This window comes from Coregonus lavaretus (genome assembly GCF_964263955.1).
Source record: "Coregonus lavaretus genome assembly, chromosome: 16".
NCBI lineage: Eukaryota > Metazoa > Chordata > Actinopteri > Salmoniformes > Salmonidae > Coregonus > Coregonus lavaretus.
Window position 1 is genome coordinate 32,689,536 of NC_140003.1, and position 25,432 is coordinate 32,714,967.

Sequence of the window (25,432 nt, forward strand, 5' to 3'; positions counted from 1 at the left end):
ATGCCTGAATAACAGCTCATCAATGAAAATCTAATCTCCCCCCAGGAGCCTCTAGGTGGGCGTGTATTCTCAGGGATCCAGCCCACGGGTGTGCCCCACCTGGGGAACTACCTTGGAGCTCTGGAGAGCTGGGTGTCCCTGCAGAGCCAGTACCCCTCGGTGCTCTACAGCATAGTGGACCTGCACTCCATCACCCAGCCCCAGGACCCAGCCTTGCTGCGGGTTAACATACTGGACATGGCTGCCAGCCTGCTGGCCTGTGGCATCAACCCAGAGACATCTATCCTCTTCCAGCAGTCACAGGTTAGTCAGACACTCACACACACAGACCACCACTATACACCCGCCATTGGTAGTGTTCATCCCTGCCACACACACACCACACACATACAATCACTGCTCTATTAAAGGAGTTTGAACCTATATTCTAATGTGGTTTTACAAACAGGTAGAAAACCTGAGTGTGTGTTTGTGACTTGGCGGTCTGAGCAGGCTGCCTTGGATCTGTTTCCCAGCATATCAACAAGAGACTTAGCTGGAGCAGCGGCCATATTGGAATGTTTATTTTATCATGGCAAACTCTGAATGTGTACCTAATGCAGCAGCTTTAAAACGCTTATTTTATCACTCCGATCCTTATCTTCTCTGTGTGCTCTGCAAATTCACAGGGATTAGGAAAACACATATTCACAAACCACCATTTACTTCAGAGGAAGCCACATGAAGGGGGATAATGATAGATGAACAACATGCACCACTTCAACAGATCATTTTCAGGGAAGTGTTAGGAAAATAAGTTAATCATAATAGACATTTTCTTCTCCCTGGACACCTAAATTGTGTGTTTGTGTGTCTATTTCTGGAAATGCCATATCTGTTTTGATAGTGTGATCCATCTGTGATGTTCCTTACACACATAGCCCTATTTTTATTCCTGTTTAGCTTCATGCCACATATCTTGGCAGCGAAGGGGACCTCCCATTGAACACACGAGCTGGAGTCTGTTCCACATGTACAAATACCACTACCGCCCAAAGAAAACACTTGACTTCATTGAAAAAGTGGTTACAAGCTGAAATCAATAGTGTCTTAAGGGAATGGCCTTCATCTTGAAAATGGAGAAGTGTGTGTGTGTGTGCGCGCGCGTGTGTGTGTGCGAGAGAAAGACCGTAGTAAAGTTATACCCTTTCTTACTGGAATAACAGCAGCAGATCCACAAAGCTGTGAGGTTTATAGGAATATCTTGGCTCCCACCCGCTAATGAAATAAGAGATGTTGATCTACTGTGTAATGACTAAATCTAATGTCAGTTGTCCTATAATGACATAATCCATAACATTACTAGTAGCGTCTTTGTTTCAGTTACTGCTGTCATCAACCTCCCATCTCACGTTTCATCGTCTGTCTGTAAGAAATCTGTAGCTACATGCATTCAGTGTAAAATCCTGGTTTAGTTCTGTGCTGTCCTAAGTTTACATCAGACTCTTTACAATCTGTTTAAGTGGAGAGAGATGGCAGCCACTTCGCCAGCGCCCATAAACTTTAATTCTCTGAAGCAGAAGGATTTTGCCCCTTTTTTTCCCACCAATGAGAGTTGTTGGCCAGGCCCATTGGTTTGAGAGAGGCCCATGTCAGAAAGAGAGAAGCATGGGATGGTTGTAGCGTTATGCAGAGAGGGAGTCGTTAAACCAGCCCTGCTAATGCCTAGGAGATTGGAGTTATTTAATGGCTCTTATGCCTTGATAGCGATGTATAATGGAGTATGGCCATTGGCTATGGCCTCTGGCCAACCGAGCACCTGTTAGGGAACGCAGACTCAGAGAGCGAAGTGGGGGTGGGGGGAATCCAGTGTAGTTCCTATCTCTGCCACATGGTGGGGCTAGGAGGAACCCCCACCTGTCCCCAGAGGATCTGAAAGGTTTTTTGTTACAGTATGTTTTGTAGTGGTGGAGAAGTAGCCTGGCTGACTCGACCCATGGGGTCAGCCAGACTAGTGGAGAACAGACTTTGATAAAACATTTACAGGTAGGCTTTGTTTAACCCCTCACACTCGTGGGAATTGACCTATATGGATGGGGCTAAATTAAAATATTTATTACAGATGAGATATGGGAAGCATATGCATAACCTTGGTAGCAATTAAAAGGGAACCGGTTGGAGATTATGGAAAAATTATTAGATTAAAGGTGAGGACACAGCAGTTCACCTGACACAAGACTGAATCCAAACTGTTGATTGTATGTGCATTTTACATTTACTGTACTTTTCACCGCATTTGTTTAGGTGCTTATCAGTGTCCAAATCTGGCATTTTCAACCTGTATACGGGTAAGAGTGGAAAGGGCTACAGACAAACAATATTTGGGCTTCGATCATGTTGACTGACTGGTTGTGATGTCTCTCCCTCTCTTCCACAGGTCAATGAACACGCTGAACTCTCCTGGATCCTAGGCTGTCTTACCAGTATGCCCCGACTCAGACACCTGCCTCAGTGGAAGGTACAGAACGGCTTGGGAATGCTGTGGGAATTGAAATACAGTGGTAGAACCACTGAATGAGTTTACTTGGGGACCAATCATTAGATTTTATGTAAATTGTGCATTGATTTCAATGGGAAATTTGTGCTGCACTCACTAAATGGGAGAATTGTGCTGATAAGTACAATTATTTAGTCCAGTTACAAATGGTGGAAAGTTCAATGCTATTCTTCCATCTTCATCCAATTTTATTTTCTCATTTTCAGCATCCTGACTATTGTTTTAGTCCTGTTTGTTTCTCATACCTCACCTAGCAGATCTGTTTTTAACGTTCTCATAATGACAGTGATTTCCCTGGCCACGTGCAGTTTTACTAGGAGGCCAGAGGGAAGGAAGGGACGGCCAGCAGTGTTCTGGTTCTACTCAGAAAACACCTTTTTGTTTACGCAACCGATGAGTTCATGTCAAACGTGGCGGAAAATGTCCTGTGAATTCAGCCATGTTGGGTTTGTGGGAGCATTCTTCACGTGTAAAGAGAAAATGCCTTCTTAAAAATAACCCAACACATTTTCCTTTTCTTGTTCCCTCTCTCTCTCTCTCTCTCTCTCTCTCTCCTTTAATTTCTCTTCCTGCTCTCTCTCTTTCTATCCCCTCTCTCCCCAGATGAAGAGTAAACAGAAGAATGAGGGGAGTGTGGGGCTGTACACATACCCCGTCCTGCAGGCTGCAGATATTCTCCTCTACAAGTGAGATCAGTCTCTACAGTACCACATTGTGTGTGTCTGTGTGTTGTTGTTGCCTCAAATGAATAAAATATTGAAGACAACATTTGGGTTTTCTCCTGTATATTCTTACAGGTCCACTCACGTCCCAGTAGGAGAAGATCAGGTACAACATCTGGAGCTGGCTCAGGACCTGGCCCGCATCTTCAACAACACATACGGAGACTTCTTCCCTGAACCACGTGCTCTGCTCAGTAAGTCAGCACACTGTATGATCATTGGTTATATTTGCAGGCAGAGTACTCTCAACATTTCTCTCTCTCTCATACACGTCCAGATGCAAATGTTTACACAGACAGACAGACAGACAGACAGACACATGGCCAGCATATTCTACTGATGGAGACTCTGAGACCCCCTTTTATTCTCCATTATAGCCATCATAAAAGCACAAGATGTAACCAACCATGCGTGCAATGGAGCTTTGATTAAAGGACTGTTCCTGTCCTCGTATATCTGAGAAATAGAATGATAATAGATTATTTATTTTTTGGGGGGGGGTTGGTATGTCCTCAAGATGACTTGGTGTGCGTGTGTTGAGATGAATAGATAGAAAGTGTGTGTGTATTACAGTGGTTGGCTCAGGCTGGTTGATGCTGTCTTCATGTGCTGTGTTTGACTGTTTACTGCTGGATGCTTTGTGGGAAAGAGACACGAGCAGCAGTTTCTGACACCTGCCAATCATCACCTCACAGCATACTGCCAGGACCTGGTTCTTATGGTGACATGATTCATCTGATGCAATGATATCATGCATACATCCACCTTAATAAGAGGCTATAACACAACCCAGCCTTAACAAGACCTATTCTCTTTCATCCCAATCAGGCTCCACGCGGAAGGTAAAATCCCTCCGTGACCCCTCCTCCAAGATGTCCAAATCAGACCCCCAGAAGATGGCCACTGTCAACCTCACCGACTCTCCCGACGACATCGTCCTCAAGATCCGCCGCGCCGTCACAGACTTCACCTCTGAGGTGACCTTTGACCCTGAGGCTCGTCCAGGCGTGTCCAACCTGGTTCTGATGCATGCGGCGGTGGTGGGGTGCACGGTAGAGGAGGTGGTAAGGTGGGCCAAGGGGCTGGACACGGGAAAGTACAAACAGCTGGTAGCGGAGGCCGTGGTGCAGCGCCTCACGCCAATCAGGGAGGAGATTGAGAGGCTGAGGGGGGACAGGGGGCACCTGGAGAGGCTTCTGGCCCACGGAGCCCACAGGGCCAGGGAACTGGCTGCACCTGTCCTCAAGGAGGTCCGCCACAGAGTAGGCTTCTGCTGAGGGGAAAAGGGGGTCAAAAATTGCCCATTGTTTTCTATGATTTGTCAATTAATTAATTGAATTTTAATTTACTTCTGAATTAACTGAATTGATCCCAATCCAGAAAGGCGGGTTGAGAAATTTGAAAGACTTGTTGCACAGATGAAAGTGCGACAGACAGACTGACAAAAGGAACTGGCACTCTGTTTTGTGTGGGGACTGGAAGATTGGCTATGGTGATTGACTATGTGTTGTCATTTATGAGGCTCTGCCTTGTTTCATATTGCTGCCAATGCTTTTTTTATTATTTAAAGAATAAATATGTACAGTATGCTCTGTGGGTTTCTCAAGCTCTATCACACACAACCCACACACCTCTTCCCTTCATGGCCTTCATCAGACAGTCTGTGGGTAGTGAGTATGCTAATGCACTGTCAATAGGAGGTATTCTGCCTGTTCAGTTGTGGGCTTTGGTCTACAGATGGAGATGGAACATAGAGAAGAGCTCAGCCTCACTGTGATACTTGGATAGACTAACCTGAGATCCAGACTGCTTAGGATAATATTTTCACCCTCTGTGGTTCATCCTGATATTTTCTCCCACAGTCCTGGTGATGGAACAGATCCCTCTGTGGGAGCTGGACTGTGGAAAATATGGCTGAAAATATAGGCTATTCATATTAGCCAATGATAGCCTACAAGGACTAAGGAGTAGGCTACCAAATTCAATTTAAGACATGCAATATATTTGTATATTCTTTCAGTATAGGATCTTTCAGTATAAAATGTATCATATATTTTATAAGATCATTTGAATGTAAATGTAATCGAATCTAGCATGAGTAAAATAAAAACGGGTTTATTCGAATTTCAAACGTTTTTACGAAGGAGGTCGACTTGATTTATATATTTAAAAACATATTTTGCCTACCTCGGCTGAATCTCCTCTCTGATTTATATTCGATCCAGACATCATCTGTGGCCGAAATATGTCCTGGTTTGTAGGCCTATCCTATAGTAGTGTTAAATGGAGTGTATGCCCAATTTGTCCATATGAAAAGCTGCATTGTATCTCAATGGTATAGGCTATTCCGTCAGAGCATAGGCTACAAACTCGTCTGAAAATAGCAGCTGAAATACTCGGAAAGGACTGAAAGGCATTTTCATTCGCAACACATGTAGCCGGACTCAGGCTACTTTATGAAGTGTTAGATGAATTTAATTAAAATAGAAAACAGTAACGGAGGCAAATGCACTTTCAAAAGTTTATGAAATGTATTTCATATTCATATTATTTGACACAAAAAACAAACATTGAAGTTTTTGTATTCATGTTTTACTTTTTTTTTTTTTTACTTTTGTACTAGTAGGCTAATTGATTTAGGCTACTCAGAAGTTAGAAATAACAATGTACCCCTTCACTAATAATGTTTTAGTACTTAGTATGTAATGAATTAATCTCAGAAATGCATTAGCCAAAGTTTGGTTAGGCTATTGATAGGCCTATTTAAATCTTGCCCAATTGTGTTTTTCAGAGCAACCAATCATGTCCAGAAACATAAAATAGACTGTCATTATTAAATCTCTGCTTGATTATTAAATCTGCTTGATTTAGCTTTTGTTATATTTGGCATTTTTATACATATTCTGTATTTCCATTGAAGAAAGCAATAAATAATAAACACACTATTGTAAATAAATGGACACTAACTGTTATAAAACTTAAATAAATGGTGAGAAATGTTCGGTCTGAAGCCATACGGCTATGGGTTTCACAACCCTATAATAATGATGATACAAGTTATATCACCTTAAAAAGGGTTTATTTACCACCTATGGGGTATACGATGTTGGGAATAGTGTCATAGGAGAGTCTGAAAGGAATTAAATACTGTAACCCTAAGCTATGTTCAGTGTCAGCAGCAATTTCCAGTGAGAAATGTTCAATCTGAAGCCATTCTCAATGTCACCTTAAATGCAAACTTCATCATCCAAACATCACACGGAACACATCCACAGCCAAACTCATTCCATAAACCAGTCTAAATAACGGGTTGTGCTGACAAAAAACAAAACATAAGTTAGCGACCTAACAGCTAGACTTGTTTACAATGTACCACATCTCTGGTGAGGACAAGGGAGAAATGTAATATTGTTTAGAAAAGAGATGTGTGTCAGCTAAACTAACAGCAGCTAAATTCTATCTGATGGCATCCATGTTTGTTTGTTTGTTAGACAAGCGAAAACTCAGAATGCCATTCACTATAAGACACAAATAAACAAAGTCAAAGATGTCTACGCCCATTGCCTGAAAAATATTTACTTAGTTTGACCACTTTTCAGCATATTACATGTACTTGTTAGTGTATACAAGAACCAGAGCACATGGCTTGACAAGTCGTTTACCGTTTTTGACAAAACACAAAGCAAATAAAATGTTTTCACCTCACAGATCATCACACCATATACAAGCCTATTGCCTAGCCTAACCGTAGCGCAAAAGCTAAACAGGGATGAAACCATTTTAGGGGGATTTGTAGGGGGGGTTTCAAGTCCATGGGGGGTAGAAATGGGGGAAGGCATCGTAGGGGGATATGATGCAGGAAATATTACTATGATGGGGGATTTATCAATAAATGGGGGGCAAACACAGAAGTTTATACGCTAAATAAAAATAAAACTCCTGGAAAAGGGGGTCTGAGCTGGCAACCCTGAGGTACCATAGTTACAATCTGATGCCGCGTTCAAAACAACTGGGAACTCGGAAATCTCAGACTTCAGTGCGTTCAAGACAACTGGGAATTCTGGAAAAAAAGAACTCAGACTGGGAAAAATCATTTTGAACGGTCATCCAACTCGGGAACTCTGGCCTCTTTCTAGAGCTCTGACCTGAAGTTCACTGACGTCATGATTTTACTTCGTATTTTTCTGAGTTCCCAATTGCCTTGAAAGTACCATAAATCAGTCGAGTGAACTGTGACCAAAATGTTATGTTTGTGCTTTTCTATAAACCAATTTCTGTGTACATGCAAGTGACTGAAGGAATCCTCACTATCAGTATCTGCAATTTGGCAGTACACCCAGAACATTTGTCAGACGCTCTTATCCAGCACGACTTACAGTTAGTGAATGCATACATGTATTAATTTTTTTTCATACTGACCCCCCGTGGGAAACGAACCCACATCCCTGCCGGCCAAACCCTCCTCTACCTTGGACGACGCTGGACCAATTGTGCGCCGCCCATGGGTCTCCTGGTCGCGGCCGGCTGCGACAGAGCCTGGAATCGAACCAGGATCTCTAGTGGCACAGCTAGCACTGCGATGCAGTGCCTTAGACCACTGCGCCACTCGGGAGAACCTTGTTTAGAGAAAGGGATATCTCAATTTCAAGGTCTCAGCTTAGAGAGAAGAAGCCTTGTGAGGTATTGGTCTGTCACATGCATGAAGCAAACATTAATTATGAATGATGCAAATACGGGACTGCCCCGTTAGAGCTCACTTCAGACTGGTACTTTATGCATCTAAGTTTGACTGTGACCTCTCCAGCTTGCTGACAATAAAGAGTGATTCATTTAATATTGACTTTGAGTGTCCCTGTGTAAGGATTTCCACGACAATTTGGCGTCAACAAACAGGATGACTGATTCTGCCTGCGGAGCTTTCCAGTGGGGGTCTGCGAGGAAACCGGTGGCGCTTTTTAAAAAGTGTGAGGGAAATTCCCGTCTGACCAAAAGACGACGAGACCCGCCCAGACCAGACCCTTACTGTGAGCTGCCCAGGGGGAGACACATCATCCGTGAACAATTGAGGGACGGCAACTGATAAAAAAATAAATACAAAATATTATAAAACAATAAAACTAAACATAAAGATGTAGAAGGAGGGTACCACTAGTTCAAGATGTTATTCTATATGAATGGGAAGTGTGTTTGGGAATAGTACTAAGTGAATGTGGATGTGAAAGTTGTGTGATTATGAGTTATGACATATTAAGTTGATTTAAATTTGGATAATAAATTGATTGAAATTATTAATATTAAGATTGAAATTTGGATAATAAGATTGATTTAAATTAGGATAATAAGAGATTGAAATGTAGCTATAACGTACTGAGTGAATGAGAGCTGTCAGGGGACTAGCTCCGGTGTGAATGTGAGCTGAGTTTTCCAGTTCTGTGTGAGAGAGTTTTTCCATCTATAACGTTATCTAGGGGTTCCGTCCACCACCACCCATCGTAGTCTGGGACTACTAATAATAGCACAGGGTGTTGTTTTATATGTATAGGTAGCGGTCTATAGTCATTTCTGAATTGTCTATGTGGTCTGGGACCACTGTCTCTGGGAGGCTAGAACCGTTGAAGATACATATGGTGCATAGATGCACATGGAGTGGTGTGGGTGTGAATACCTATGTATAGTTATATAGCGAAAATAATGAATACCCCAACCAGTTCTGTGTGAGCTGAGCTTTTCGATGTATAACAATATCTAGGGGTTCTGTCCACCAACGCCCATCGATCAAATCAAATCAAATTGTATTGGCCACATGCGCCGAATACAACAGGTGCAGACATTACAGTGAAATGCTTACTTACAGCCCTTAACCAACAGTGCATTTATTTTTAATAAAAAATAAAAATAAAACAACAACAAAAAAAGTGTTGAGAAAAAAAGAGTTAAAATAAAATAACAGTAGGGAGGCTATATATACAGGGGGGTACCGGTGCAGAGTCAATGTGCGGGGGCACCGGCTAGTTGAGGTAGTTGAAGTAATACAGTGGGGGAAAAACGTTTTTAGTCAGCCACCAATTGTGCAAGTTCTCCCACTTAAAAAGATTAGAGAGGCCTGTAATTTTCATCATAGGTACACGTCAACTATGACAGACAAAATGAGGAAAGAAAATCACATTGTAGGATTTTTAATGAATTTATTTGCAAATTATGGTGGAAAATAAGTATTTGGTCAATAACAAAAGTTTCTCAATACTTTGTTATATACCCTTTGTTGGCAATGACACAGGTCAAACGTTTTCTGTAAGTCTTCACAAGGTTTTCACACACTGTTGCTACTATTTTGGCTCATTCCTCCATGCAGATCTCCTCTAGAGCAGTGATGTTTTGGGGCTGTCGCTGGGCAACACGGACTTTCAACTCCCTCCAAAGATTTTCTATGGGGTTGAGATCTGGAGACTGGCTAGGCCACTCCAGGACCTTGAAATGCTTCTTACGAAGCCTCTCCTTCATTGCCCGGGCGGTGTGTTTGGGATCATTGTCATGCTGAAAGACCCAGCCACGTTTCATCTTCAATGCCCTTGCTGATGGAAGGAGGTTTTCACTCAAAATCTCACGATACATGGCCGCATTCATTCTTTCCTTTACACGGATCAGTCGTCCTGGTCCCTTTGCAGAAAAACAGCCCCAAAGCATGATGTTTCCACCCCCATGCTTCACAGTAGGTATGGTGTTCTTTGGATGCAACTCCAAACACGACGAGTTGAGTTTTTACCAAAAAGTTATATTTTGGTTTCATCTGACCATATGACATTCTCCCAATCCTCTTCTGGATCATCCAAATGCACTCTAGCAAACTTCAGACGGGCCTGGACATGTACTGGCTTAAGCAGGGGGACACGTCTGGCACTGCAGGATATGAGTCCCTGGCGGCATAGTGTGTTACTGATGGTAGGCTTTGTTACTTTGGTCCCAGCTCTCTGCAGGTCATTCACTAGGTCCCCCCGTGTGGTTCTGGGATTTTTGCTCACCGTTCTTGTGATCATTTTGACCCCACGGGGTGAGATCTTGCGTGGAGCCCCAGATCGAGGGAGATTATCAGTGGTCTTGTATGTCTTCCATTTCCTAATAATTGCTCCCACAGTTGATTTCTTCAAACCAAGCTGCTTACCTATTGCAGATTCAGTCTTCCCAGCCTGGTGCAGGTCTACAATTTTGTTTCTGGTGTCCTTTGACAGCTCTTTGGTCTTGGCCATAGTGGAGTTTGGAGTGTGACTGTTTGAGGTTGTGGACAGGTGTCTTTTATACTGATAACAAGATCAAACAGGTGCCATTAATACAGGTAACGAGTGGAGGACAGAGGAGCCTCTTAAAGAAGAAGTTACAGGTCTGTGAGAGCCAGAAATCTTGCTTGTTTGTAGGTGACCAAATACTTATTTTCCACCATAATTTGCAAATAAATTCATTAAAAATCCTACAATGTGATTTTCTGGAGAAAAAAAATCTCAATTTGTCTGTCATAGTTGACGTGTACCTATGATGAAAATTACAGGCCTCTCTCATCTTTTTAAGTGGGAGAACTTGCACAATTGGTGGCTGACTAAATACTTTTTTCCCCCACTGTATGTACATGTGGGTAGAGTTAAAGTGACTATGCATAAATAATTAACAGAGTAGCAGCAGCGTAAAAAGTTGGGGTGGGGGGGGGCAGTGCAAATAGTCCGGGTAGCCATGATTAGCTGTTCAGGAGTCTTATGGCTTGGGGGTAGAAGCTGTTGAGAAGTCTTTTGGACCTAGACTTGGCACTACGGTACCGCTTGCCGTGCGGTAGCAGAGAGAACAGTCTATGACTAGGGTGGCTGGAGTCTTTGACAATTTTGAGGGCCTTCCTCTGACACCGCCTGGTATAGAGGTCCTGGATGGCAGGAAGCTTGGCCCCAGTGATGTACTGGGCCGTACGCACTACCCTCTGTAGTGCCTTACGGTCGGAGGCCAAGCAGTTGCCATACCAGGCGGTGATGCAACCAGTCAGGATGCTCTCGATGGTGCAGCTGTAGAATTTTCTGAGGATCTGAGGACCCATGCCGAATCTTTTCAGTCTCCTGAGGGGGAATAGGCTTTGTCGTGCCCTCTTCACGACTGTCTTGGTGTGTTTGGACCATGATAGTTCGTTGGTGATGTGGACACCAAGGAATTTGAAGCTCTCAACCTGTTCCACTACAGCCCCGTCGATGAGAATGGGGGCGTGCTCAGCCCTCTTTTTTTTCCTGTAGTCCACAATCATCTCCTTTGTCTTGGTCACGTTGAGGGAGAGGTTGTTATCCTGGCACCACACGGCCAGGTCTCTGACCTCCTCCCTATAGGCTGTCTCATCGTTGTCGGTGATCAGGCCTACCACTGTTGTGTCGTCGGCAAACTTAATGATGGTGTTGGAGTCGGGCCTGGCCATGTAGTCATGGGTGAACAGGGAGTACAGGAGGGGACTGAGCACGCACCCCTGAGGGGCCCCCGTGTTGAGGATCAGTGTGGCAGATGTGTTGTTACCTACCCTTACCACCTGGGGGCGGCCCGTCAGGAAGTCCAGGATCCAGTTGCAGAGGGAGGTGTTTAGTCCTAGGATCCTTAGCTTAGTGATGAGCTTTGAGGGCACTGACAGGAGAAGCCATTGAAATATTTGAGTGTAAAAGCCCCCGGACACTGATTTCCTCGATATGAAAGAGATGTGTACCTCTCGGGCTGCTGCGCTGTGATCGTTGCTGCGGTGTGGAGGTGAAAACCTAAAGATTTATAACATTATAAAGGGATTCTATATGGAGATATGAAAGAAGATATTATTATTCCCGGAATATGCTGTTAAATAGGACACTAGAGTGAATATTTAAACCCCTATATTAATAGAATGCTGGTGTAGAGGAGGAATTTGTTATGTAACACAAATGTATAATGGGTTACTAGAGATAAAGTCACATAATATTGAGTATAATGTGTTACTAGAGATCTGATGAAGTAACAATAGAAAAAATTATAATAGTATACAAGTTGCACACCCACACTTAGATGTACGTAAGGGGTGTAAAAAGTATTCTGAGGAATGTTCAGTGGGCCCTTTATGGATCATTTGAGAAAGATAAGGTTAAAGCATTGTACGGGACTTGACTTACCCCTAATCAATAAAACTATAAATGCTTTCTTCCACCCTGGTAATACATTTTGAAGTAAACCCCATACCCTGTTAAACAGAACCAATGATTTTCTGTATTCACCTACTCAACCGTTTAACTTGCAAGGTAGAGACTTATTATGGACAGAGCACCATACCATCTACAGGGGACTGATAGACAGTGCCAACCCAGTTAATCCATATTGATCCCTCCAAAGCATTACATGTTAATCTTAAAATAATATACATTTAATAAGTGGAAGCAGAAAGTGAATATCCAACAGAAATGTGTAATAAATATTAAGAGTAACATTGCTAGGGTAGACTAAAATGAAAACAATGCCTTCCAAAATGGAGAAAGTGATCATTTTTGTTTTGTTTTAAACCTTGCAATAGGGGGAAAAGCAGAACACTGTTTGAGAGTGATCCGTGTGTATTAGTAGTAGTGATTGAGAAGGTCTTCCTATTGGGAAGAAGGGAGTCCTAGTTGAAGGAAACAGATATGGAGACTAGTGAAAGTAACAAAGTGAATGGTAATTGATTTTCAGATAGTACACCAATAATGCAATATCTTAGTAATTTGAAGAAGTAAGACAGAGGGATTGAGTATTTTGGGACTGATATTAAATTAGAGGCCGCTCACTCTTCAAGGCCTGGTCCACTGCTCTCGTGTTTAAGGAATCTTTTGTTTGGGTTAGAGATAAGCTTCCTGTGGAACAACAGATAGCTGCCAGTACTCACTGAACTCAAACAGGCTGTAAGAGAGACAGTGGGGAAATTTTGGACAGAAGTATGAATAATTGAATAAGACAAGTTTTTGACAATTTATTTCTCAATTCTATAGTTTGGGTAGCACCAGTGATTTAAGTAAGAAGGTAATGTCATCTAAAACAATCATTTGTTTCTATTACGTGGAACTGTGTCCAGTAATTTAAGTAAGTAATGTCATCTAAAACAAGAATATTTTTTCCATTACATGGAACTGTGTCCAGAATGAAGTAGATCCAAGTAAATGTTTTAAGTACCGAATATTGAGCTGATAAGCCAGCACCAACTTTTTGAAGGTCCTAGCAGAGATGTTAAACAACAGGTTTCATATTTTGACTAGTTTTATGTCCCAGGGACAGTTTGTACAGAATTGTATGTCAATGCAACAGGTCAAAATGACAATGATTACAAGAGAGGGGCTCTGGGATTGTTTACTTTAGAAGGTGCCTATTCAGCTAGACGGGACACTGTATCATCTGATGTGTCTGAAGTATAATTCTGTATACGACTGATGGAATGTCCGCTACCAAGTTTTTTTTTCATGTTTATCAATGATTCTGTATCTCTCCCTTTGAAAGGCTCCCTAAGGCAAGTGCCTTAGGAGAGCAGTTAAAGGTACCCGGATCCAGCTGTTAAGGGAGCTCCCAAATTAAGTAAGGCCTGGCCATTTTGTTTGTTTTTACCCTACAATTTTTACTATATACACACCAGCACCCACACACCTGTTAATGAATATTTGTTAGTGATTAATATTCTGTTTGATTTATTGCGTGGGGTCTTTTTATTTTGGTTTTAGGATGCTATACACAAATGAAATTTTCTGAAGTTTCTATTGTCAGAGTTTTGGGTGCACACACATAAATTCTCTTGATTTGAAGAAATGTACTGAAAACCCCAATGTAAACCTGATACACAAAATGTTTGAAATGTTTGTAATATCTTTAAAGAATGTCTGAGGTACAGGAAAACAAACACTCACTTAATAGGGCTGACTGACCTCTGACCTCTGTTCTGACTTCCTGGTGAGGCCTTATCACCCTCACTAGAAAGACTGGAGACATTGGGTGAGATTTAAATGGGCTATGTAATAATTTATAATTTATCAACAGTCCCATGTGTGATTCGGACCACGAGAAGGACAGAGAGAGAGAGTGTTGCCCCTGAATGAGGGACACCTGTCTAGTCTATTTCACCATTACCTCATGGGATACAATTATTTCCTTATGGAGTTATCAAGAGTTTTAATTCTAATTTGATTTGTTATTCTAATTTGTTTATTTTTTATTTAACAGGCAGTCTTGTTGTTTTTTTGGACGCATGAATCAAGATGTGAGGCATGTGTCCAAAGGGGGAATTATTACCAGTCCCCTGGGGGCCTTTGGTAAATATGCAAATTGATTTTCTTCAACATGCCTGCCAGTAAAAGGAAAAAATGTTTAATAATGGTTGACAGTTACTCCAAATGGATTGAAGTTTTCCCCACCTCGAGTGATATGTGTATTGCTGTTGTTTAATTTTCTTTGATTTTGTCTTGCTTCAATAACAAATCTCACGAGATTGGGTCTGCTGGATGGTTGGGATTTCTCACTAAGGATTAGCCCTCTTACTCCATAGATCGGCAATATGATAGGGGAGTAAAGCCAATTTGGAGAAATAAAATGGTTTCAACTGTGTGTTGTTATTCTCTTTGACATTTGTTTTAGAAATCTGTATTAAGAATATTGGTAGTAGTAATAATTTGTCATACAGTGAATAATTTGTCTGGATTTCCTGAATTTCCTGAAGAACAGTGTGAACCTCTACCCCCCACCCCCACCCCCCCCCCCCCCCCCCCCCCCTAACAGGCTGAAGCAATGGCGACAATGGTGTTCAGTATGGTCCTTCACCACTTCTACCGTGAGACCTGAGTCCGAGCCAGCAACCTGTACACAGCATCCAGTCGAAGCTATCAACTACCTTTCCTCTCATGCCTTTTCTCTCAGGAGTGCGACATGAGTCCACGTGGAGGGAGCATGGAGAGAGATCCCGTCCAAACTTGCTGGTTTACTGGTAGGAAAATGGACAAGACATAATGGACTGTAAAGGACAGTGGCGGCTCAGGTGAGAGACATTATCAAGGTCCATCCACTTTGAACATGTGCCATTGGGAGGACGAACTGAAACACTACCTGAAGAAAAACATGAAGAAATGCCAGAAGGATGAGTGCCGGGAGGGAGGGGGGTGGTCAACCGTGCCCGTAATTGATTTAGCTTATCCAAAATTGTTTATTTGGGGTATCAGGTTGATTGTGGAGGTCTGCACACTGTGAAATGTATAGTAATTTAGACATAAAATGCATTGAGATGCCAGATTGGTATTACCACAAGTGATAAGAATAGTTAATGCTAGAAATATAAGATGTGTGATTAAAGTGATAGAACCAACGTGAAGCACTAAGGACTGTCATTCTAAATTTGGGTTGGATAATTGATCAATAGTTAAAATTATGATTTGAAAAGGCGAGCTTCTAGAGACAAAGCTATTCCCCTAAATTGGGAGGAGAGCCACTAGATTGTAGCTTGGGATAACCTTGCACCAATCTCATTCTTATCAAGGTTGGTGTGAAACTGTTATAACCCAATCTCTTCCCTGTGAAAGTCAATATGCATGTGCCCTAGACTAAATTCAGGAGATCTCTAGAGACTAAAATAATAATTGCGTAAATTGACTCTGCAAAACAGAGAGGCTCTTGACTATCTTTTGGCAGGTCAAGGGGGCACTTGTGCAATCATTGGCGATGAATGTTGTCCCAGATCACTCTTCTAATATGCCTGATCTTGCCGAATACATTGCCACTGTTGCTAAGAATAATTCCCCTCAACGCCTGCAACTTGGTTGGAATCCCTGTTTGGAAGTTGGGGATCCCAAGTTGCCAAATTGGCTGCAGCGTGTGTTTTTTTTCTTCGTTTGTCTAAATTGTGTTATTTAACATGCTATTCATGTGTGTGTATTTTTTATCAATTCAGTCCCATTAATAGAAGTATAACCTTTATTATGATAATAGTATTACCATACTAATTAGATTGTATAACCCAGAATGAAGGGTTTGAAAAGTGTCTGGTTTTATGTGTTGATTTCCCTTACCTTAATAGAAATATGGTAGAAGCAAAAATCTAAATGCTTACATTAAATTAAAATGTAATGATTATTATCACACACGTGATAAGAGGATGGAATGTGATGTAATATTTTATGTTGGTGCTTTTCTATTTACCAATTTCTGTGTTCTATGTTTGTGCTTTTCTTAAAAACAATTTATGTGTTCATGCAAGTGACTGATTGAACGAATCCTCACTATTAGTATCTGCAATTTGGCAGTACGCCCAGAACCTTGGTTAGAGAAAGGGATATCTCAGGGCAATACCGACTTTCAGCTCCCTCCAAAGATTTTCTATTGGGTTCAGGTCTAGAGACTGGCTAGGCCACTCCAGGACCTTGAGATGCTTCTTACGGAGCCACTCCTTAGTTGCCCTGGCTGTGTGTTTCGGGTCGTTGTCATGCTGGAAGACCCAGCCACGACCCATCTTCAATGCTCTTACTGAGGGAAGGAGTTTGTTGGCCAAGATCTCGTGATACATGGCCCCATCCATCCTCCCCTCAATACGGTGCAGTCGTCCTGTCCCCTTTGCAGAAAAGCATCCCCAAAGAATTATGTTTCAACCTCCATGCTTCACCGTTGGGATGGTGTTCTTGGGGTTGTACTCATCCTTCTTCTTCCTCCAAACACGGCGAGTGGAGTTTAGACCAAAAAGCTCTATTTTTGTCTCATCAGACCACATGACCTTCTCCCATTCCTCCTCTGGATCATCCAGATGGTCATTGGCAAACTTCAGACGGGCCTGGACATGCACTGGCTTGAGCAGGGGGACCTTGCGTTGCAGGATTTTAATCCATGACGGCGTAGTGTGTTACTAATGGTTTTCTTTGAGACTGTGGTCCCAGCTCTCTTCAGGTCATTGACCAGGTCCTGCCATGTAGTTCTGGGCTGATCCCTCACCTTCCTCATGATCATTGATGCCCCACAAGGTGAGACCTTGCATGGAGCCCCAGACCGAGGGTGATTGACCGTCATCTTGAACTTCTTCCATTTTCTAATAATTGCGCCAACAGTTGTTGCCTTCTCACCAAGCTGCTTGCCTATTGTCCTGTAGCCCATCCCAGCCGTGTGCAGGTCTACAATTTCATCCCTGATGTCCTTACACAGCTCTCTGGTCTTGGCCATTGTGGAGAGGTTGGAGTCTGTTTGATTGAGTGTGTGGACAGGTGTCTTTTATACAGGTAACGAGTTCAAACAGGTGCAGTTAATACAGGTAATGAGTGGAGAACAGGAGGGCTTCTTAAAGAAAAACTAACAGGTCTGTGAGAGCCGGAATTCTTACTGGTTGGTAGGTGATCAAATACTTATGTCATGCAATAAAATGCAAATGAATTACTTAAAATTCATACAATGTGATTTTCTGGATTTTTGTTTTAGATTCCGTCTCTCACAGTTGAAGTGTACCTATGATAAAAAATTACAGACCTCTACATGCTTTGTAAGTAGGAAAACCTGCAAAATCGGCAGTGTATCAAATACTTGTTCTCCCCACTGTACTTTGATAGGAACGCACACATGTCCAAAGTCCAATTTATAAAGAAAACAACCATGAAGGCAATACGGGCGCCAGCCAGAAAATGTGCTGGGGGAAGAAGTTCGTGCAAGGCCTGTTCTGACTAGAGATGCGCAATGTCTTCATACTTGATCTGGGGAAACACTGGGGAAGTGCTTGGGCTCTCATTGAAGACAGAAGTTTGTCTGGCTCAGTAAAGCCTGAAACATAAATTGTCCGCAACACTGAAATGGGCTACATCTTATGTGGATTAATGAGGAGGCGGAACACACCTCAATTCAAACTTGTTAAAAAATAAAACTTGTTAGAAAATAATTTGAAATTGACAAGTTGAAATTAGCCTATAGATAATTAGCAGGCAGTGTGCCTTGGTTTGAGGGCTGCACGGGTAACTGTCCTGTTGCGTAACAATCACATTTTGGAACAGTGAGTGCATTCTGACATCACACGCATAAAAAACCTCACACTGGAGCGACCGTTAGTGATATTTGGAACTCACACGTGAAAAGGTTAACTGCATGGATATTATCATAGTCCATACTCGTTATAGTTGCAAATACCATGTAGTTGCACCAGGAGAATTTAAACCAAACAGATATTTTTTTTCAGGTCTTCTGCTTCCCTACATTTATTGATGAATACATTTCCCATCATGAAAATGTATCCCCATTTTCCAATCAAATACCTTCATCGATACCACAAAATAAACAGACAAATACCGATTTTTACTCCAATCTGGCAACCCTCATAAAATCTGACATAGCACCACTATCCCAAAGTATTAAGCGAAAACAAGCATAGAAAACAGCATTGGCATTAATAAAAAATAAAAAGAACATACAGTTATTCTAGTGTCAAAATTGACTACAAAGTGTAAATAGGATAGTGTAAATACTATTATATTATAAGTATTTTCGGCGACAACCTGGTTGATTAACAATATTGGGTTGTTAACAGGTTTGTTTTTTCATATAAATAAATGTGGGACACAAAGAAAAAGCAGTGTAGAACACCATTGCCCAAAATGCATTGCTCCAATAACTTTTAAAAGATTGTTCTGAAGTTTGCAACCCAAAAAAACATTTTCCTATGAATAAAGCCACACATAAATGTGTGTATTTCCTACGAATTAAGTCGCACAAAAATGTGTGTATTTTCACACCAATTAAGCCACACAAAAGTGCACAAAATCCGCTGAAATACTTTTTGTACATATTTGCACGAATTGAGTGTGAGATTGTGTTGCAACACGGAATCCACAAAATAGATTTTCACCACGCATCAATCAATGCATGATTTTTGCGCAAATATCAGGATTTGGCCCCTTTAATTCAGAACTTTGCATTCAGTTTATGGAAAGACCTGGGCCGCTTTCCCAAAAGCATCTTAAAGAGCTACTGAACACGCTGATTGGCACTTGTGTTTTTCTGTTGCTCATTAGAAAAACGAGATTTCAGTCTTGGAGGTGTTTTCTGCCGATTCTGCGTTTGGTTAATGATGTTTGTCCGCCATGAGAAACTGTAGACATTGATTAAAATAACCAGAATGAATCTAAGAACTAAAGAAATCTGTAATTTTGACGTTTTTGCAAAGGATGTTTTAGTTGCGCAATTGTACACCTAACTAAGGTGTTTGGTGCAGTATTTCTGAAGTAAATAAATGCGCAATGTGTTGTCTTATGTAAACAAAGTCCGAGCTGCTGGGCAGGTCTGTCTCACTGTCTATGCTATTGGATAGAGCGCATCACCGCTGCTGTTCACCCCATGTTAGTGGGTAAATGGACATCACAAATCAAAACTCAACCTTCATTTACCCGTTGTGATGCACGGATGTTCCAAACTTCGTTTTAAACGAGACTGACTTTATGACAAATTATCCTATTTACATTTTGTAGTCAATTTTGACACTAGAATAACTGTTTCTGACTCGAATCGATGCCACAGGCCGGTTTCAAAGGCATACGTTGCTTTTTAAAGGCAGTCGCACTTTAAGGCTAAGTTCATCGTTAGAACCTTCATAGGATCATCTTAAATCTCTGAGCTCTTTCCCAAAACAATCGTTATTAATGTTGCACTTGAAAACGTTTGTAATCTAACGCCTGCCTCAGAGCAGTCGTAGAACAGCTAGGCCTAAGTGCGTCCTTATATGTTTTTTTTTCCACTGCTGCATCAATTTATACACAAACATATTTTCTAAACATAGAATCACATGGTTTTCAGTCTCTGTGTTACTGCGGATAACTTCAGAACAAAGTTGACTACAAATACAAAGTTGCCAATGTCTTTGCAATTGATACAAACAAGCAATGTGTAAAAATATGTTTCAAATGAACCGAGATGACTGCATTAAAATATAAACAGTAGGCTATGCATATTTGAAACATATTGAAATACATGTAATGTTCAATCAATTGAGTTCTATATTTATCTCAATATATTTCATGATGTGCAGCCTAACATTTACGCAATGATGTGCCAAATCTGTGATTTGGGGAATTTTTATTGGGTAAGCATTAAAATAAGCCGCCTCAATATTTAGTGGTAATAGGAGCCGCCCACTGGGCACAGACGTCAGTTCAATGTCTGGTCTGGATTTACATTTGGTTGAGTTGTCAACTAACGTGAAATCAACAAAACATTTCACCATGTCATTGGATTTAGGTTAAAAGTTTGGCGGCAAAAAGACGAAATGCCCATACTTGCAGGGAGATCCTTGAAGATTGATGTCATGGCATACTGACCCCGTGTAGCTCAGTTGGTAGAGCATTGCGCTTGGAACGCCAGGGTTGTGGGTTCGATTCCCACTGGGGCCAGTATAAAAAATGTATGCACTCAATAACTGTAAGTCGCTATGGATAAGAGCGTCTGCTAAATGACTAAAATGTTAAATGAAATTGGACTTCTATCCAGAGGACATCGGAAAATGCCCTCAAAACCGGCCACTAGGGGCAAAAGTGAGCGCTGTTACCATCAAGTAGGCTAGGCTTGGGTTTTGCTAGGGTGGTGGATGGGTGTGAACCCATGACTCGGGATCACTGGTTTTACATTTTTTGTTTTAACCCTATCCCAAACTCTTACCTTATCCATTCGGAATGAGTGCCTGAACTTAACCATTAACTTCAAAATTTGACATTCGGAGCAACTTCGAAATTTGACGTTTAGAGAATGTGGATGAATGTATAATTCTGCACTGACTGTGAGAGTTTGTTGCTGGATGAGGTTTTGCAAATCCAATCAGTTTTCTATGTTGTTTCAACGTAATCATATTTTTTTTTTTTGGTTGAAATGACATGATTCAACCAGTTTTTGCCCAGTGGGTGATCCGTCGCCAGTATTGTGAAATAATTATAATGTTAAGGTAAGATTTGAATGGAGAAAGCTGATCTGAGAGCAGAGCTCGCTTACTTTCAATACTCAGTATAGACACATGCTCCAACGACGCACTTAGCGACCGTTCACTCTGTGTGGTGTTTTAGGAAACTCTCCTAAACCTAAATTCCATCGCTATCGGGAAACCGGGCCCTGGGCCTCGTTTCCCAGTTGTGATGTAATTTAACCTGATGATCGTACCAGATAGATCATTATTTATGAGCCAACTTTTTAAGTGTTTCCCAAACAAGCACATAGAGAGAACGTTCGCTAAGTGCGTCGTTAGACTGTCCGTACTGATAGGATCGAAAGAAAATCAGCGCTGCTCTCAGATCAGCTTTCTCCATTGAAATCTTACCTTAACATTATAATGATTCCACAATACTGACGACGTATCAGCTCCTATAGAGAAATTACCACCTATGGCTGCAAATGGGCTATTGAGGCGGCTTATTATGCTTAAATTTGATTTACCCAATAATAATGCACTAAATCACAGATTGGGCACATCATTGCGTACATGTCACACATGAAACACATTGAGGGAAAAATGACAGACCGTAGCCTAGTAGGAAATTAGAACTCAATTGATTGAACATGAAATGTATTTGAATATGATTGAAATTAAGAGCCATGTTACTAACGAGGGCTCGGGGAAACACCTCGGCTACTAAAGATACATCGTAAGAAGGTTCTAATGATGATCTTAATGCTACTAAGGCTCTGGGAAACGAGGCCCTGAGCTGTCAGTTGATGTAAAGAGGACCGGGTCGCCTATAGCCTAAACTGTCAGTTCATTTGTAAGTGTTATAACAGCCGATGTGTTGTCATTTTGGATGGTTTAGCCTACTGCGCCCCGACCTGTTTCCTCTGTTGCATGGTTTATTTCCCCGGGGTCACGGGGTCAAACGACTTATTGCACTAATTGAATGTGAACGGTGGGTGTTGAAGTCTTTAACCCCTTCATATTCAACAAAATGATATCCGGCTAGATAGTGGAAACTAAGAAGTAACCTATATCTTATTCCACAGATTAGCTAATAAGGCTGTTATGAAAAACCCTCATGATGATCATCTGAAATGGACAACCCTAATTGGGTAAATTAGTGACGAGATGTTACATTTTCCAGTAATATAAATTGGGATCTAAATGCTTTTGAGAATCGTCAACAGTGCTCGAGTATTTTAATATTATATCCTCAATTCTTCCCTGAGGCTATGAGGGAGTGCTTGACTTGGCAGGAGCTCACCAGAGCTGAGTACCGGCACCTCACATGTTCTACTGCTTGAGCTCCTGTTCCTCTTATAGAATATTAGCTCAAAAGTATTGTGGAGCTCCTGCACCTAAATGTAAACAATACCGGCTACCAAAATGAGTACAGGCACCTATTTTAGTCCAAGTCAAGCACTGCTCTGAGGGATTCACACTCTTTGTCCTGGAATATTGGATATTATGTGCACATTTTGCCTTGCGCCATTTTAGGGCTACGTGGCCACGGCAGGGGGCACTCAAAAAATCCAGGCATGCTTAATACATTTTAAGTGTTAGCGTTTGCACATTGCATAATGTTGTTCATAACCCTATATCAAAGTTTGTTTGATGCATCACTACAATATTGTTACATGGTTACCATATTCATCACAATTGATGCTCGGTTATATCCGCCATCGGTTCGTTATACTCCATAACAAACCCATTCCTTGCAAATATTAGCTTTTATTACATTTACATTACATTACATTTTAAATTTTTTATTCACCCAACCTCAACCTCCTTCCCGTTTTACGTTTTAATAATGGTTGACAAGTATTTTAATTTAACATGTAGCCCAATATGACTGTAACCTATGTGATAGGTTCATCTTTGGACGAGAAAGGGCCACAACAATTGACTGTTTTTGTGTTTTTTCTTCTTCACATTTGTATTTAAATATTTTCAACATTTATGGATTATGAATTTCAAGTTCTACATTGATAGGCCTTCAGCGATCACATCTTGAATTAAAGTAATCTTCGTTTACTTCTCCTATATTTTCTAAAGAATTTCTGGATTAATTAACATGTTTCAACCTTGTTGTCCTTAATGATAATTTAGACCGCTATTTAATTATTATTTACTCTGAATTAATAGCCTATATTCATGCATCATTAACGAGTAATTCTCAGCTGGTGATTGATCGGCAGTTTATTTATCCAGGACCCAGGGAGTCCAGTTAGTTTCGTTGCTGCACCAGGTTTGCATTTAGACTGTAGGATAATTTCATCATCAAATGATAGACTAATATGCAACCAAAAGTTTGTAATTTTGTAGGTCTATGAAATTATAGTTTTACCATAACTCCAAGACTATTGTTTACATTTTGATATTAATTTTAGAATAATTATTTTATAATTAATTTAATTTGTTATACAGCGCTTTTAATTAGAGTATCCTCAAATCTTTAGGCAGAAACATACAACAATACGTAGCCTACATTAATTATAATAATAAAATAAATGTCATGCTTGTTTGAAATGAATGGTTTACCAAGCGACTTTTTATTTTCTATACGTGGTGTGTCTTCGCCCATGGAAACCTCGTTTGATTCGAGTCAAGGGGTCTCAAACTAAAAACTTTCCTAATAAAAAAAGTGATCTACAAGTAAGTTTATTCATGGTATGTCTTGTGCACTGTTGTTTTATCTCTGATACTAAATGTTTGCACAAATGCTTTATAGCGGGCCCACATAACTAGATAACACTGCTTAGTTCAACATTAACCCACCATATATAGGACATATTTCATACGTGTTTGTACCGTCTCTTTTTTTCTAGTGGCACACTCACGTTTTCTGAAAAATCCTGTAATGTATTGATTAGGCTATAGTCAAATAGTAAATATGATTAGGTCTACCATAAAAACCTTGTAATAACTCAATAATTACAATTCTATTCCGTTTGTCAAATCTTCTCCACTTTGAAAGATATGATAAGAAAACATTGCCAACCCCTTTTTTAAATGTTTGAGTGTGTAAACGTTATGCATTAGATAGGCTATTTAGATGGCTTTGCTAAACAGTTTTCTATATTTGGCCTCCCAATTGCGCCCTGACTCTACCAGCAACATGCGGGAAAAGAATAGATGAAAATAAAACGAATCTTAAGCCTTGTTATCAGTGTCTTCTAGTACACCGTATACAGCTATAGATACAACGTTTCAATAAGTTGGTAAAGATCAATATTCTCTTCTATATTTTCCCCTCAAACAAATAATCATGCTTCTGACCAGGCCACCTGTCATGGTCCTCGAGCTCACTCTGATTTTCAGCTGTTCATGAAGCTCTAATATAACTTAATTAAATATGCTAATTTTGTAATCAAATAAAGCCCTACTCGTGCAGTAGGTTATGATACGTGATAAGAAGACAGTGAGAGGTCCTATATTGGACCCTTATCAAAATGAGGAAGCCAACCTTTATATACCGACGTATTAGAAAATGTGATTAGTTGGAAAAAATAACTTGTTCCCGGCACTTTACGCATAACGTCTTGGCACATCCAGTAGCTGTGTATGGAGGCTTTCAGTGACAATTTATCATTGCACAACTATACATAGATAAATATGTAATTTTAATCAATTTTAGTAACATATTTGTAGGTCATGTTTAATTATTGGAATGGGAATATTAGCTATTTCACTCTCGGGAACAATTTTTATTATATTTATCAAATAAATGTAGTCCTATTTTTTCCATAAACCCCTGACGATGTCAATTTAGTGCTGGATGGTCAGTTACGAGGGTCCAGTTTCGGATTCCACTTCCAGGAGTTGTTATTTCTCTCATCTGCAATTGGTTGACACATTTTGGCTCTCTCTCTTTCCAGGCTTCTCATTGGACGCGCGGGATTTGACAGTGAGCGAGAGGGTTGCACTTAACGCTTCGGAAAAAAACGTTCTCCAGAAGTGAGTATCAATCAGAGAGGGGGGAGAAGGACAGAAAGAGAAAAAGGAAGTGGCAGGAAAGCTGGACGGAGAGACAAAAGCGATAGATAGCATTACTTTCGAGCAATCAAATGCGACGTAGGGATGGCATATCATATCGTTAGAGGTTTGAAACACCATTTATAGACATAGTTTTTGGATTACTTTCGTTATTGGTGACTTTTTGCACCGTTGTAAACATTGACGTTCGCATTTTCCTTGCGCTCACTGAGTGGACTGAGTTTTTGTTTTCCCTCTTGTGGATTTGCCTTGGGAGAA

The 25,432-nt window shown here is 41.0% G+C and overlaps 1 protein-coding gene across 1 annotated transcript in view; it reads left to right on the forward strand.

The window, feature by feature from the left end:
- Nucleotides 1-6,137, forward strand: part of wars2 (tryptophanyl tRNA synthetase 2, mitochondrial) — a 12,637-nt gene extending 6,500 nt beyond the window's left edge. Inside the window, exons 2-6 of the mRNA XM_084179379.1 lie at nucleotides 46-303; nucleotides 2,417-2,497; nucleotides 3,140-3,222; nucleotides 3,334-3,452; nucleotides 4,087-6,137. Of these exons, the coding sequence (XP_084035505.1) occupies nucleotides 46-303; nucleotides 2,417-2,497; nucleotides 3,140-3,222; nucleotides 3,334-3,452; nucleotides 4,087-4,535 (990 nt within the window). The 3' untranslated portion in view covers nucleotides 4,536-6,137. The remainder of the gene's footprint in view (nucleotides 1-45; nucleotides 304-2,416; nucleotides 2,498-3,139; nucleotides 3,223-3,333; nucleotides 3,453-4,086) is intronic.
- The last annotated feature ends 19,295 nt before the right edge of the window (nucleotides 6,138-25,432 follow it).